This window comes from Colias eurytheme, chromosome 26, assembly GCF_061535395.1.
Source record: "Colias eurytheme isolate Ceu_HAF_F1 chromosome 26, ilColEury1 Martin Lab GWU primary, whole genome shotgun sequence".
Classification (NCBI taxonomy): Eukaryota; Metazoa; Arthropoda; class Insecta; order Lepidoptera; family Pieridae; genus Colias; species Colias eurytheme.
The window spans coordinates 2,828,208-2,845,391 of NC_143005.1; the positions used below are offsets into that span (position 1 = coordinate 2,828,208).

Sequence of the window (17,184 nt, forward strand, 5' to 3'; positions counted from 1 at the left end):
TCAAAAGGTTTCGTGAAAATGAAATGTCTGATATCCTCATTTCCCTGCGATAGGTAATATTGTTTATACTTACATTTATGGAGTAGCCTGAGTGTAGGCATCCATGGTCCCTCTCGATGTCTGAAGAATAGAAGCTCTCCTGCGCTGTTCACCATTATTTCAATGTGATCATGGCTGTAAATGTAAACATAACGAATTAAACCAAATGTAAATGTACTAAAAATAACCTTTTTTTAAGAATCGAAAAATTTAACTTATTGATTCTCAAAATAACTGACTCTTCTGAACTATATGGTCATCAATATGGTATCATATATGGTATCAAGTCAATATGAAAATAGTTCAGTAAGCACAAATAATAATAGTTTTGACTTAGCGATGATTTTTTTGCACGCCTCATAAGCGAAGCGTTGAGGTGGGTACTACTGTCACTTCGCGCAAAACATCTGATTTTTCAAACTTAAAATGTCTTTATGTATCATACATTGCACTTGTAAGATAATACATACACACACATATTAAGAAAAAACACTATTTTTAACGTTCATGATATTTTTGATGTCATTTTTGTTATTTAAACTAGTTAAAAAACAGTTTAAAAAAGTTCTGTCTTGGACGTCCGTGTGTCTGTATGTGCGGATCCTTTTTCTTGTTAACACGATAGCGACCGAAATACTTTACTAATCGAGTCTTTTTTTTTCTCTTACGCTTGAGTATGCTCAGGAATAGAACCCTTTCATTTTTCAGGGTCTGATTCGATGTGGTTTAATTGTTATTAAATAAACAAAAATAATAATTAATAAATATTTATTAAAAAAAATTATGAGGCGTGCACTTTTGGATTTTCCAAATTATTTTATAAATATTAAGCTTTAGCTTTTTTAGCTTACCATTTGACAATCCTGAATGTGTCCTTTTTAGGCAGAACCTGGTCGATGTAATTCTCGAGGTGTGGATATAGCTCCAGCAGTCTGGATCGAATGCCCTTCTGTACTGATGATTTGAGCTGCTGCACACCAGAGATGCTCTCCTTCTCGTCGAATCTGAAGTTAGAAATTATGAAATTGTTCATTTGACCTCATTAAATTGTGGGCAAAATGGTTCTAGCCTCTGGGAGACAATAAGTGTTCACTGAGAAGTAGGAATCGGTGGAATTATAGGACATAATCTAATTGTTTTTGTAGTTATCGGTCAATCTAACGTATTTTTTCTCATCAAATGTATATATGCAATAAGCATACATAGAACTCTAGACGACAGACCTTTAACAAACACAGGTGTTCATCTGAATGGCATTGTACAACATAAAATTATAGGGGCGTCTAGACTTGCGTGCAGCACTTGAGGGATATATCCAGTCCACTGATTTCAGCGAATAAAAATGATTTTTTTTACAAACGGTAAGTACCTTAAGTGCAACTACTTATCCATCTCTAAGTGGTTTATAAATAGCCACTAGTCACAGCTCACGTGTCTACCTGCAATGGCTTCTGGTGCAGCCCTGAGCGTGCGTGACTCACAAGCTTTATTTCGTTCTAGAAAGTTACTTAACTATCTATTATAGATACAGCCCCTATATTAATTAAGCCGCAATCGAAACCCTATTATAGCCTACTAGCCTAACTAAAATATGAGGTAGGTAGTAGGTACCCAGATAAAAAAAAACTTTCACTCTGAAACTGCGAATAACGGTTTTGTACTTTTTCTTCTTATTAACAAATATCATAATAACCCAATAAAATCAGTTAGAAAACGTTCAAAACCACGGTATATTAGAATTTAAGTGGTTTACCTTATTCAGAACAGAATAACAATTTTAACTTTCCTCATTCCTGTCTGGTTTGAATTAAGCATCCTATGGGTAATTACCACGTACCTACGTTATTTTTTTTAATGTTTTCTGGTGTCTGAAGTTCAATATCATCGTGACACGTCTATTATAATTAATTAATTAATTCACGGTATGTAAAATTATACCTTTTGCAAACTTCAAGTGGCAATTTAGAAAATATTTCTAAATTATTCGGAAGTTCGGTTGTAATAGGTTGGAATTTGTAATTCTCTAATACTAGAAGCGTAGAAACGAAAGAAGAATCTTTCCACAAGACTTCAATCATAATGAGTACATGTAAATAAATAAATATACTAAAATAAAGAGTTAAGTATGAGATCCAGATGATACAATCTTCCCTACTAGGTACTTCTTCTTTCTAAAAAAATGGTTATAAACGCAGCGTCATAAATAAAAACCTGAAAAGGGAATATTGCATTCCTATATCCTTTTAATTTCCACTAGAAACACTCGGTACCTTGTATCATGTGGCACAATGAAATCCACATTATTGTGATCATGTGGCACAATAGAGAGTAATAATAGCTCAATGAATAGAGATGGAAATTTTGTGCATAGTAATTAGATAAAAGTTACTTAGTTTTGAACAAATAAGTAACTATCTAATGTTTAGTTTATGGTGAAGAGATTATCTAAGTTTTAAAGAACCGTAGTTGGAAATAAAACGGAGATAATCATGACAGCTCTTGCACTCTGAATTTCCTTTTGCAACGCGGGAAAATTCAGAGCATTAACCTGTCCGTTCCTTCGAAACCGGTTATTTGGTAAACATCATGTTGCAATTTCAATTTTCATATAACCGTATTTTATTCCGCGACTCATAGACCGGGAGATATTGACACAAAATTTTGAGTCATTTGTAACAGGATGGCGGTTCTACAGGGTTCTTAGTACGCAATGACAAAAAGAAAAATGATGGTGTGAACGCTGGTACCGGCGGCTTAGTCGCGTGGGCGTTGGTCGAACTCGTCGGAAAATAGCGAAAGTCAAACGATTTGTAACAGTATGGCACATATTTTTCCTGTAAGTTTGAGGATCAACGAATATAAATACAAAATTTCAAAGATCTAGGTGTTGGAAATCTTCACTTATATAAATTAATACTAAATTAATTTTTCAAGTATGACAGCACTTTTTCCCCCTATTAGAAGTAAGGCAAATATAATAATGGTCACATTTTATCAAATACTCTCCAAAAATCCAAATGCAATACTGGTACAAAAAGTTTGGCGAAATAAAAATTTTTGCAGATTTTCGGCGGTATGGCGACCATTGGGAATCGTCCGAAAAGTATGGCATGGCGATTTTCGTAAATGGCTGCACGACGATGGTTACCTGTGCAAAAGTTAGCTTGATACAAATGGTTGAATAATTGTTTTATTTAAATCAACACATTCGCGTCGGTATGGCGGGCTGTAAGTCACACCGGAAAAGTATGGCATGACACTACCGCCTACTTCTTTTTATGGGCTATCGGTAAATTCTAAAATTTTTGTGTTACAAATCGTTCGACTTTCGCTATTTTTCCGACGAGTTCGACTAACGCCCACGCGACTAAGCCGCCGGTACCAGCGTTCACACCATCGTTTTTCTTTTTGTCATTGCGTACTAAGAACCCTGTAGAACCGCCATCCTGTTACAAATGACTCGAAATTTTGTGTCAGTATCTCCCGGTCTATCATGATTTGTAACATTCGCGACTCGCATACGAAGCTTGTTTAGCAGAATATATTTTATTCGGCTCGATTTAACTTCGATTAACTGTATTTTTTATTGTAAACATATTATTGTCTTGTAATGTAGGAAGCTTATCGGCGACTATTTATTAATTTACATTACCTTGAACTACATAAATTATAACGAGAAGGAACTAAATTGATATAGGTAGATATCGATTAGATTAATTTATTTAAATGATTTTTTTATTTAAATGTTTTCACCAAGGAAGTTTTTGCTCGATTATCGAACTGAATGCTAATTAATTTGCTAAAGGATTTGCCATTTTATTTATTTATGAAATTATATCTCCGGTGGTGAGACACTTATTAATAGGGTCGAACGTGTTTAAAAAACATAAAAAAATACAATTGAACTTTATAACAATAATCTATATCAAAAAATGAAACCCGTTTCGCGTTGTCATGGCATCACGTGTGAACGGGTGGACCGATTTCGATAATTATTTTTTTATTATATTCCTTAAAGTACAAGGATGGTTCTTATGTAGAGAAAATGTAAATATGTACCACGGGCCAAGCCGGGGTGGACCGCTAGTGATAATTAATACAACAACAAACAGTACAGACCAACAGCCCTACTCACACAAACAGACTAAAAACATCATCAAGTAAGTACAATAACATTTTTGTTTCTTCTCAAAAACAACACAAACTTCGTACCTAATACATAGCATAATATAATTTCCTTTACAATCTCCACTCATAATATTAAATAATTTATCTCTATAACAATAAAATCGTACATTACGATTCAACGCCCAACTGATTAGCCAACTGTCTCAATGCCGTGGCTTGGTGCACGTGTTGCTACATCACGTGTTTATATATTTCACATGTTCTTTACGATTATACAGGGTGGGCCAAGAATTCGTTAACATTTAAATGTATCTTACCGCGCAAACTATTGCCGCGCGGGGCGCGGGCGGGGGCGGGGGCACTAGCTCGCTTCTTGGAAATTTAGTCGCAATGGATCACTTCACGGGGCCGCAACGCGCTTACTGCGTGAAACAGTTTTATTTAAACAACTTTTCGCTCATTACTGTGAGACGCTTATTTCGCGTTGAATATGGTTTACACGACTTAAGTCAGTGTCCAAGTGCTCCTTTAATAAATAAATGGGTGAAGAAGTTCGAAGAGACGGGATCTACACTAAATGTGAAACAAACCGTCGGCCCGCGGACTTCTCGGAGCGAAGAGAACGTGCAGTATGCAGTTTCCGCTTCTGTTCGACGTGATTCAGATTTATCGACACGCAAACGTTCGGCTGAATTAGGATTATCCCGCACATCATTACGCCGTATTTTGAAATTAGATTTGAAATTACATCCATATAAGATCCAGCTAGTGCAAGAACTAAACCCTAATGATTTAAATTTGCGTAAGTCATATGCCGAAACAATGTTAACTCGATTCAGTAATTTTGACAACATCCTATTCTCTGACGAAGCCCATTTCCACCTAAATGGACATGTCAACAAACAGAATTACAGGTATTGGAGCAGCAAAAATCCTTAAGCTAAACATGAGAGGCCACTTCACTCTCCTAAGGTATGGGCCGGAAAAAATCATCGAAGAGATGTCGGCGATCTCGCGGTCTCTTTGCAGAAGAGTATTCGAAAACTTCAGGACTCGCTTAGATGAGTGCAAAACCCGTAACGGTGGTCATTTAGACGAAATAATTTTTAAAAAATAAATTACAACTAATAAGCTTTCTCGTAAATAAACGATTTTTAAAATATGTTAAATGGTTTTTTTTATACGATTTTTTCAAATGTTAACTAATTCATGGCCCACCCTGTATCACACCGCCCACGCTCTATATAATATAACGTCTTTACAATACCGTTATATTGTTACAAATGTATAATGTACCTACGTATAAAAAATGTTGTGTGGTTTTATGAAACCACGGTAAAAGTGAAACTGTTCGAACGGTTCCGAACACTGCTTTGTGTAGCGCATGTCGCGTGACGGTCGGCTGCCGAGTAGGTATACCTACTCGGCAGCCGCGATACACGCGACATGCGCTACACAGACCAAAAAGTTTGAGACGATGTTATAAAAGTTTCACTTTAAAACGTTTACAGTAAGTATTATAGGTATTATAGTATCTGTGGTATAGGCACCTATAATATAATTTACTATCATAGCACAGACTATTTTAATAATAATATTAAATAATATACTACGTATACAAATTCATAGTATAAAAATATATTACTACGTATGGGCATGTATGGGTAATCGGACGAATGGTAATAAAACATACCTACTAAACTTTAAGAACATTCAACGGATAGGAAAAATAAACTATGTAAGTTGCTATAAAAATTCAGGATGCTACTAATGCTGGCTGATAAAAATGTCACATTCCATCCACATACTAAATAGGTATCAGCCAAATCACTGCGGCGGCAAATCATTACCTACGTGCGCCGCGCGCGGCGCAGGTAATTTTTGTGGAAAATAATATTATGTATCTTCACTGTTCAGTCAGTAACGACTGACGCGATGTTATTTATTTCTTGAAGCAAAAATTACTTGTCGTGTCTTTATAATGATTTACCTACTCACTTAAAAAAAATGGAACGATAACATTATCTACCATTCAATGCAGATTAATCCTTGATTCGATTCATCTTAATACTATTATAAAGGCGAAAGTTTGTAAGGATGTATGGATGTATGGATGTATGGATGTTTGTTACTCTTTCACGTAAAAACTACTGAACCGATTACAATGAAATTTAGCACACATATAGAGGGTAACTTGGATTAACACATAGGATAGGTTTTATCCCGAAAATCCCACGGGAACGGGAACTATGCGGGTTTTCCTTTGAAAACGCGGGCGAAGCCGCGGGCGGAAATCTAGTATTAATATGATTAAGTGATTCATATTTGTAACTCTACCTTTAACTTTGAAAATGGGCTTTAATTCTCTTTATTCATTTCAATTGTATAAACAAAAACAACATTCAAATAAAAGCAAATAGTATCAAAATTCAAAACTCAGTCACTACAGTTATTAGTAAGTATGTAAGAAGAGACCTCAGTCCTCGACCTCCAGAGGTACACTTATCCCCAGCCAAATTACTATCAATTTGCGCAATTGAACTCTCAATAACAAGACTCCACTAAAAAACTCATAAAATTATGCATAAAGTCTATCATTAACGTCGGGAACAAGTTCAAAGTGAGTTTTATTTAGACTGCGATAAACAAATTCTTTATTTTCAAGAAACTTCATTCGAATTTTATAGCAGCGAGGTCTTGAATTATGATTGATTTTTTTCTGTTCACATCTTGTTCATAATCATCTTCACTCTTGAACCACCTTGGACGTAACAACAAAAACATTATTAAATTGCCTTCTACTTTTGCTTTCATGTTATTATAGAAGTTGATCTTATCTATATGGATAATTTACCATAGAACAACTCACAAGTTACAATATTATATGTTAGGTATACTTGTAACAACAACTGGCTATTTGTGTAGTAACAGTGGGTGGTAGTGAACAATTAATATCAAGTGACACACCAGCTTTTCTTGTTCTGCCATTACAAAGGGTTATAACTTATAGTACTAGTATAGTAGTAGAATATTATGGTTGTAGCATTATGAATTCAGTCAAAAAGGTTCTATCTTTACAAACAGAGGATTAGCTATTTATCACCACAATAGGTGTCCGAAATAGATGTCCATTTTAGCAATCGAGGTCAGTTCCCGATCGACCGGGATAACCGAATTTATATGCAACATGGAGTTTCGACAACATTGTGACGTCACTATGTTACATCTCCAGCGACGCGAACTAGGTTTATTTAGTTTAGACGATGTTATTATATTCTCTATACGGTTTATCGACTGTTGTTAACAGTTTCATGTTACAGTCACTGCGCTTAAATGCTTTATTTCTATACATAGGTAGGAATATTGTTTACAATCAATATCTACATCAGTAGGTATTTATATAAAATTCCTATTGCTATTTTTTACAAATCCAACAGAAAGAGTAGTAGTAGTTGTACCTAGTAGACAACTTGTGATTTATAGCATTTGTAGTTTCGTTTTATGCCGTCAAGCTTCACCCATGCAGGGCCATGGCATGCCTATAACAGCATGATTTAATTCTTATTCAATATACAGACAAAATATGAATCAAATATTTTACATGATAAAAAACAAGCTCGTTTTCCTCTTTTGTATTCAATATCTTTCCTGTAAATAGATCTATCGCAATCAATTTGCCCTACTATTGAGCAATCTACGGCTGTGCCCTTATCATTATTTGATTAGAAATCATAGACAGGATGTATAAATTATAATAAACTATCGTAATTTAACATGACGATTCTTGTAAGTTGTATTTATTTCATTACGGCGAAGTTCACGGCTCATGATTATATAAACAGAACACGCCTGACGTCATACTACACAATAATATATTTTCTACATTACATAAACGTAAACTACCCAAGGTGTGTAGATGAAATAAAAACGATATTGCTTATCACAGACTTTTTATATTTCTTGTAGTTTTTCTACGATTTACTTGCTATAGTAGGTACCTAATATATTCGAAGCCAAGCACAATAAATTCGAGATCACATAAATCGGTCCTGAACGACTTTGCTTTATTTTCACAGTTGTAGATGTTTGTAGACTGTAGTGCCTATTACGATCATCAACAGTCAACTTATTCGATGATCTTTATATACTATGAAGTTATAAGTAGGTACATATAACATGAATATATGAGCTTTGTCCGTATGACCTTTTGTTCCAATCTAATCGCGTGTGGAACATGTATGCCAGCGAACATACGCTTTATGAATTTAGCAATGCATAAACACTTATGTAAACATATGACCTAGTAAAATTTAGAGAAATAAATTTTTAACGTTCTTGTGTAATATGAAAAATACTTTCTCTTACTTGTAAATTAGTACTTAAATTAAAGCATAATCTTTATGTGCATCCAGTCACTACAAAACAGAATTTTTTTCAGTCATACGGACTCGCGGATGAATATATATGGGTCATCGATGTAAAGTTTGACTATTTTTCAGAAAACCGCTATAACAATAAATGAGGAAAACATACAGCTTTACATAGCAAGTAATAAGTACATACATAAGAGATCCCTATTCAAGGAACGTGTTTTGTCCTCATGGCTCATACCTACCACAAAATTGTATGTACCCACGTAAAAAAGATAAAATATTAATAGGATAATGACTTCATTGACGCAAATACGAGTTTTACTTCATTTCCATATTTCCCCGCAATGTAAACTTGTAATTCGCATTTACTTTACCCTGATACGCCGCGGCCGGTTTACTTGCAAATAATCATCAATTATACATTCCAAAATTTTATTCTCGCGAATTTTTATAGCATTTATTTATCATAAATAATAATTTATTACTAACAGTGACTTAATTTTTGGCGGATTTCCCGTATATAATCTACAAGTTGTTACCCGCATTGCAATAGCAATGCCTAATAAGCCTTCCTCGGTAAATACGACTAACAGTGAGATAATTTTTAAAATCGGAACAGTAGTTCCTGATATTTGCGCGTTCAAGCAAGCAAACAAACAAACTCATCAGCTTATACTATTAGGTAGTAGGTATAGACTTTTATTTATTAGCCGGGTGTACATAGACTAAGCAGCCTCGCAGTCATTACCGTCTTTCTACTCATGTGGTCATTACTTCGCGAAGCTGCTCGTTGTGTGGACCCGGTTATTTGATACTACGGTCACAGACTAATAATAATATACTACGTATACAACTACGGTGTCACACAGAACTCAATTATCCTATTGCGAATGACCTAGAGTCCAGACAACGATTAGTCCACAGCATGGTGATTGGTGCGTTCAATAACATCATGTGGAAAAAGATGTTTTTCTTACACATTATTATTAAAATAACCACTCTTTATATAGGTAGCTATATTTTGAAGTGTAGAAAATTTTAAACGAAAGATTTTATAAACTGGTTAGTTATATAAATGTAAGTATATGGAAGTTGTTAAGCTTATCAATGTACCAACCATGGACGTATAAAAAAAGACGGACGCCGTATTACGAACAAACAACGTGAAGCCACCATAGTAAGCTAGCGATCGTGTAAAGACAATAAACACGCACACACTCTCACCATAGTAAGCTAGTCGGCCGCCATTACGTCGTGAACTACCGACTGATTAACTGCGTCACTGTTTCACAAAAAATATTTAAAATGCCGTCTTGCGTGGTTAAATGGTGTCGCAACAATACAATTTTAAATAACAAAACACAAGGGATTACATTCCACAGGGAAGCAAGTTATTTCTTTTATGTTTTAATGACAAAATTATTACGGCAAAATTTATAGAAAAAAATACAGCCGCCATTGTCATCAGGACAGCTGTTGCCATGGCAACATGGCACACACACATGGATGTTTCGCCGCCATTACTAGGCTTCACTCAATGTTTAGGCGATATACCGTCCGTCTTTTTTTATACGTCCATGGTACCAACATTATATTATACTACATTTGAATAGGTCGCGTTATTGTGTTAATTACATGAGGCATAGTGACTTGAATATGAATATAATTGAATACAGGAACTTGCCGGTAATTCTAGTATAATAATATTATGAATTGTACATACAATATTATATTAATCAACTAGCTTCCGCCCGCGACTCCGTCCGCGCGGTTGTCGGTCTTCGCGTGGATGGTTTATTTCTCCATTTTGAGTAACTCTGACAATAACATCTTATAAATATCTATTGGACTCAAATACGGCTAGGCCTATAATAATACCCAACGTGTTTTCGCTGTTCTACAGAACAGCGTCTATGGATAAAAATAAAAAATTAAGATTATTTTTTTTCTTCGTATTTTTTCAGGATAAAAAGTATCCTATTTTACGCCCAGGATAATCTTATATATAAAAATGAATCGCAAAATGTGTTGGTAAGCGCATAACTCGAGAACGGCTGAACCGATTTCGATAATTATTTTTTTATTATATTCCTTGAAGTACGAGGATGGTTATTATGTAGAGAAAACGTAAACATGTACCACGGGCGAAGCCGGGGCGGACCGCTAGTAAGGTATAATACAAGTTTTATTTATTTATTTATTTATTTATTTATTCTTTATTGTACATAATATACCAAACATAAATAAGCTATTTTATAATTACAATTAAGGTACAATGAAAACACACGGCACATACGTACTAAAAGGCGGCCTTATTGCTTAAAAGCAATCTCTTCCAGGCAACCCTGATTGGTAAGGAATGTATGCTAGAACGCGACTTGGCGCAAATTCAATTAATAAATTAAGCATTAAAATATAATTAATAAAAACAATATATACAATAATAACAATAAAAATAAAATAAAATAAGTATATAAATTAATATAGGTACTTACGTAAATATAATAAACTACTTACATATTTTATAAATATACATACACATAATAATACATAACCTACTAAATACACTACATACAATACGAAAAAATAAACACTATAATATAATCTAAAATAAATATAAGCAACACATTATAGAGATAGGAAATGATTTTTGACAAGAGCTTTAAAACTTTTAACATTTTGCGCCCGCCTAATGGATTCAGGCAGAGCGTTCCAAAGTTGAATAGCGCGAGCAGTGAATGAAGATCCATAGAAATTAGTGCGGCGAACCGGTACAGAAAGAAGCAGAAGATTAGAAGAGCGAAGAGAGAGTGAATTATTTGAACTAAGGTAATTAAATTGAGTTTTAAGATAGCCTGGCGTTTTAGGGTCAAACAGAACACAGTACAGAAGGTTAAGTATGTGGGCATCCCGGCGACGACGGATGGGAAGCCAATTAAGTTTTTTACGAAATTCGGTGACATGATCAAATTTACGTAAGCCAAAAATAAATCTGATGCAGAAATTTTGCACCCTCTCAAGGATGTCTAACTGATACTCAAAAAGATCGGGAAATGAGGAATCGGCATAGTCAAGGAAAGGAAGTAGAAGGGATTGGGCTAACGCAATTTTGGTGGAAATCGGTAGAAAGTTTCGTAAGCGGCGCAAACAGGATGCAGTAGCAAACACTTTTTTTCGAATTTGCTTGATGTGTTCCGACCAGGATAAGTGCTGGTCGAGGTGCAATCCAAGACTTTTAACAGTTTTGCAGATAGGGATGCGAGTACCATCGACCACTACATCCGGCAAACAATCCCAATTAACTTTGCTCATAAGCGGCTTGCTTCCAATTATAATTATTTTAGTTTTTGAGGGGTTTACCTTTAAACCGTGTTCCTTGCTCCAATTGACGATGGCTGCGAGATCAGTGTTTGTACGAAAAATCGCTTCAGAAAGTTCAGGCAGGGCCACGTGCGAATATAGTTGGAAATCGTCTGCATACATATGATAAGGAGAAGAAATGTTATTGGAGATGGAGTTAATAAAGATTGAGAATAAGAGAGGAGACAACACGCCACCTTGCGGAACCCCGGCATGAACATTGCTCCAGGAAGAGGTTAGGTTCTCCACTAGAACACGCTGCCGACGTCCCCGCAAGTAACTTTGAAACCAGTCAATAGCCGTTGGAGATATGTTAATAGAGCGTAGCATAGCCAACAATACCTCATGGTCGACGGTGTTAAAAGCATTGCTAAAGTCAAGCAATGAAAGGATTGTCAACTGCTTATTGTCAAAACCCAGGCGTATGTCATCAGTGATTTTAATAAGTGCAGTGGTCGTGCTATGACCTGGGCGGAAACCAGATTGATAGGGGTTAAGGAGATTATGGGAATTAAGGAAGCGACTTAACTGCTCCTGCACCAGCCGTTCTAACACTTTCGACAGGAAAGGAAGAATAGCAATGGGGCGGAAGTCAGAAGCAGAGACAGGATTCATGGTTTTAGGGAGAGGCAAGATATGAGCATCTTTCCAGATAACAGGAAATGTACTCGAGGAAATAGAAAAGTTAAGGATGTGTGTGATGACAGGATTAACGATAGGTAAAATAGGAATAATCATGCTCCGACCAATGCAATCACTACCAACAGCCTTCGAAGTTATAGACAATATGCTCTTCTTAACACCACAATCGGAAAATTGACTTAAAATAAACGGAGGATGGCCAGAAGAAGATAATGAATTAAGAAAACTTAAGGTGCGCGCTTTAGAATTTGTGTTAAAATCCAAGAGAGGATTAGAAAAGTGAGAATTTAGTTCATCAATAGTAACTGTGTCTGGAATGGAATTTTGCGCGGCCTTTCCAATACCGAGGGATTTGAGAAATTTCCACGTTTTGCTTGGGTCACCGTTTTCGACCGATGTAGAAATGTGACGTCGTTGCGCATCCCTACATAATGTATTGCAGCGATTTCGAATACTCTGATACTTTTCCCGGTTAACATCAGAATCGTGCATCTTTAATTTTGTTTTCGCACGGGCCTTCTTTTTCAAAAGTGATTTCAGTTCAGCCGTCATCCAAGGCGCGGGCAAATGCTTCAACTTGACTGGGCGCAAGGGAGCATGCTTGTCAAATAGGTTCAGAAGTAAAGAGTTAAATAACGCAACCTTCTCGTCAATGGAACCAGCAGAGTAAATGGCTGACCAGTCGGTATCAGCGGCATCTTCACAAAGACGATCTACATCGATTTTACCAAAATTGCGCTGCATAATAATTCTAGGCTTAGATTTAGGAGGCTTTAATTTATAGGAAAGGAAGATTTTATAATGCTCTTTATGATTTATCACGTGATATACCTACCCATGTCGTGTGCACATACCGTAAAATATCAAGTGCCCTAATTTGGCAACATTTTTCTATCTCGCTTTACTATACTTAAAAAGAGCGAGACGGAGTGTGTCTGAATGGTGTTGAAACATCGCCACTCAGCATAATAAAACATTTACTATCAACTAAAGTTAATAACTTCTAATTTCTATAGGTTACTGTAATATTAAAGATATTGTATAAGTAGTATTAAGTGACCTTTAAATAATTGTTCTACCTACCATAGACTACAAAGTTTTATGGTTATTTCTTAAAAAAAGTTTTAAATCCATCTCGACTACAGTCACGTATCTTGCTTTACATGAAAAAAATCATTTTAATTTCGACGTATTCACCAAAATGTTTACCCAAGGCCAACTCCGAGACCTACATATCCCCGTGTCCCTTCGTCCAGCATACTCACCACAACTTACCATGGAATCCTGATATTTCATGAATGTCAAAAAACTGTTCTGAAATAGTGCTAAATAGTGCCCAAAGGAAAAAAATAGTGCTCTTGTACTTGCGAAGTTATAGCCATAGTTCGATGAGTATGCTGGACGAAGGTTTCGCCCAGCATACTCACCTCCGTCCGGAGAATCTGTATACGCTTCAAACATAATTCATACTTCAAAAAATAGTTCCCAAATAGTGCCAAACGGTGCCCAAAAAGAAAAAACAGTGCTCGAATAACTTTGGAGTTACAGGCTTCGTTCAGTGAGTATGCTGGGCGTAGGTTCTACGCCCAGCATACTCACCTCAGTGCGCGAATATCGAACGAGCTATAGGAACAATTTACGTCTCAAAAAATTGTGCTTGAAATAGTGCCCAATATCAGTCCAATTTTTGCTTGACTTTTGAGCTAGAAAACCATTAAATTTGATTGTAAACTTCTACATACATTACATTGAGTACAGTCGAATACAATATTATTAACTTTCTTTCTAACAATTTTTGTCTTGTGTAAATTATTTGTTTTGTTATATTGTCTATGTAAGGGAGTATTTACTTTAGAATCGCAATATTATTAATTACACCTTATTTTAATAATACTTTATAATAATATGATTAAGCCTTCGCGCGTCGCATGGGACCCCGGTAGCTAGGAACAATGATTTTATATATTTGTCTAGATCACGGCGCTTGAAGGATTAAGATATCAAATGAAGTAAATCATGCATGAAAAATAAAGTTGCTGTTATTAATGCTTACATTGCAACTGACAAAATTATTCAAAATAATCATTTTCCGGATCAAGGACGGTACCACAACGTTTACGGAATTGACCTGTATTCCTCATGTGATAAAGTTCAATATAGTGTGGCAGTAATGGATGCACGTACGGTCAATAGGTATGGGGCTTACGACGCGCGGCGCCCGCGACGCTAAACATTTTTTTATATGTATATTATATACAATATTAAAACTACAATTTTTTCTATTTACATTGATTATATTATGAATGTTAACAAAAGCTGTGAACTAGTTAACTAGAATTCTGATTACTTTGGCCCTTTAAATAGTAATAAATAACGTAAGTAATTAAAAATGTTTTTTATTGCTAAACCTTTCATTGATGAAACTATTGGAAAGAGTTTTAAAAATTTGTATAACTATGTCACAGTACTAGTTTTCACTGGTTATAAGTTTTGCCTGCAACATATATACAAAAAGAAACTGTATAATTTCCTTTTTACAATTTTTCAAGATACTAATTTTATTGGCTGCAAATGACTGTTTTTATTCAGACAAACACACAATGCAATGAAGTAATAGACTTCATTTACGCTTAAAGTTTCATTCATTTATTATTATTTATAAAATATATAATAATGCATTTAATCGAAAGTTTTTGACATGTGAGAAAATACCATATAATTATTTCCAATAACATGAAGTCTACAATTAGAAAGTTTAATATTTTTGTCCAAAAACATGTGTCGACGACTGTACCCCATTTTACGTTAGTATGTAGAAGTTTACATTAAAATTTAATGGTTTTCTAAGTCAAAAGTCAAGCAAAAATTGGACTGATATTGGGCACTATTTCAAGTACAATTTTTTGAGACGTAAATTATACCTATAGCTCGTTCGATATTCGCGCACTGAGGTGAGTATGCTGGGCGTAGAACCTACGCCCAGCATACTCACTGAACGAAGCCTATAACTCCGAAGTTATTCGAGCACTGTTTTTTCTTTTTGGGCACCGTTTGGCACTATTTGGGAACTATTTTTTGAAGTATGAATTATGTTTGAAGCGTATACAGATTCTCCGGACGGAGGTGAGTATGCTGGGCGAAACCTTCGTCCAGCATACTCATCGAACTATGGCTATAACTTCGCAAGTACAAGAGCACTATTTTTTTCCTTTGGGCACTATTTAGCACTATTTCAGAACAGTTTTTTGACATTCATGAAATATCAGGATTCCATGGTGAGTTGTGGTGAGTATGCTGGACGAAGGGACACATATCCCCGACTCAGTGAACAGTGTGTTTTATCTATATTCTATTTAAATTCAGCTGCGGGAGGAAATGACTAAAATAGTGCCGGCTACGGCTAGCTAACGAGTACTTTCTGAATATTCTAAAGGTGGGTTCCACACTTGATCATTTTTGCGTATCACATCTCCGTCGCGTATCATGTTTTCTAGTTTGCTGTTTGTGATACACTTCGTATCATGAATCATGATACACCCCGATCGCTATTAACCGCGTATCTGATACGTGTCGTATCGGATACGTATGGTATAATATAAATATCGTATGGTTTTTGGCCGAACCGGACCGTTGCTCACGCGATAAAAGTGTGATAAAAGGTAAGTACGGTATGGTCAAAATGGGCGTCCACACTAGGATACGCATAGGTACTCGATAATACGATAACTTGATACAAATGTGGTCCCGGCTTTATATTCAGTGATATTAAAATAAAACGTCCAATCTAAATATGAATTTCAATCTCTCAACTAAATCTGCAAATAATTATCTATTACTTATCACTTGCCTAAGGAAGTTCAGATGAGTGATTGATAAATGATGAACTCCGCTGCTTCAGAGTATGGTAACAATTAAGAGACTAGAAACTCCAAGAAAAAATACAATAAAATGTTGAAATGATGAATGTTGATAATTGAGAATATTAAGACCACTTTCTGCCCTTGATATACACGGTACACATTGAACCCTTGAAACTTGGTGATAACTCAATCAGTGTAGGCTTGTAAGCCTGCCATGAAAGGAAAAGTTACCGTTATCATGGATGGTATGCTATTCCATGTACAAAGTCCACATTTCTTTACAACTGTCATATTGCAGACTAGCTTCCGCCCGCGACTCCGTCCGCGCGGATGTCGGTCTTCGCGTGGATGGTTTATTTCTCCATTAACTCTGACAATGACATCTTATTAATATCTATTGGACCCAAATACGGCTAGGCCTTTAATAATACGCAAAGTGTGTTCGCGGTTCTACAGAACAACGTCTATGGAATTATGGATAAAACTGAAAAATTAAGATAATTTTTTTTCTACGTATTTTTCCAGGATAAAAAGTATCCTATTTTACGCCCAGGATAATAAGGTATAATTATACCAAGTTTCATCGAAATCGAACCGTTAGTTTTCACGTGATGTCTTCACATACAGACAGACAGACAGACAAAAATTTTTTTAATCACATATTTGGGTTTGATATCGATCCAGTAACACCCCCTGCTATTTATTTTTTCAATATTTTTAATGTACAGAATTGACCCTTCTACAGATCTTCTCTTATATATATAAAAATGAATCGCAAAATG

General features: G+C 35.5%; 1 protein-coding gene across 2 annotated transcripts in view; it reads right to left on the reverse strand.

Moving 5' to 3' along the window:
- The window catches only part of MCTS1 (malignant T-cell-amplified sequence 1 homolog), a 28,709-nt gene that overhangs the window by 1,697 nt on the left and 9,828 nt on the right, over positions 1-17,184 (reverse strand). The window contains exons 2-3 of one of the 2 annotated variants that reach the window (XM_090116700.1): positions 891-1,043; positions 74-174 (exon numbers count right to left, since the gene is read on the reverse strand). In XM_090116700.1, coding sequence (XP_089972826.1) covers positions 74-174; positions 891-1,043 — 254 coding nt within the window. Of the gene's footprint in view, positions 1-73; positions 175-890; positions 1,073-17,184 lie in introns of those variants that run through there. The other variant, XM_090116699.1, reaches the window with a different exon arrangement.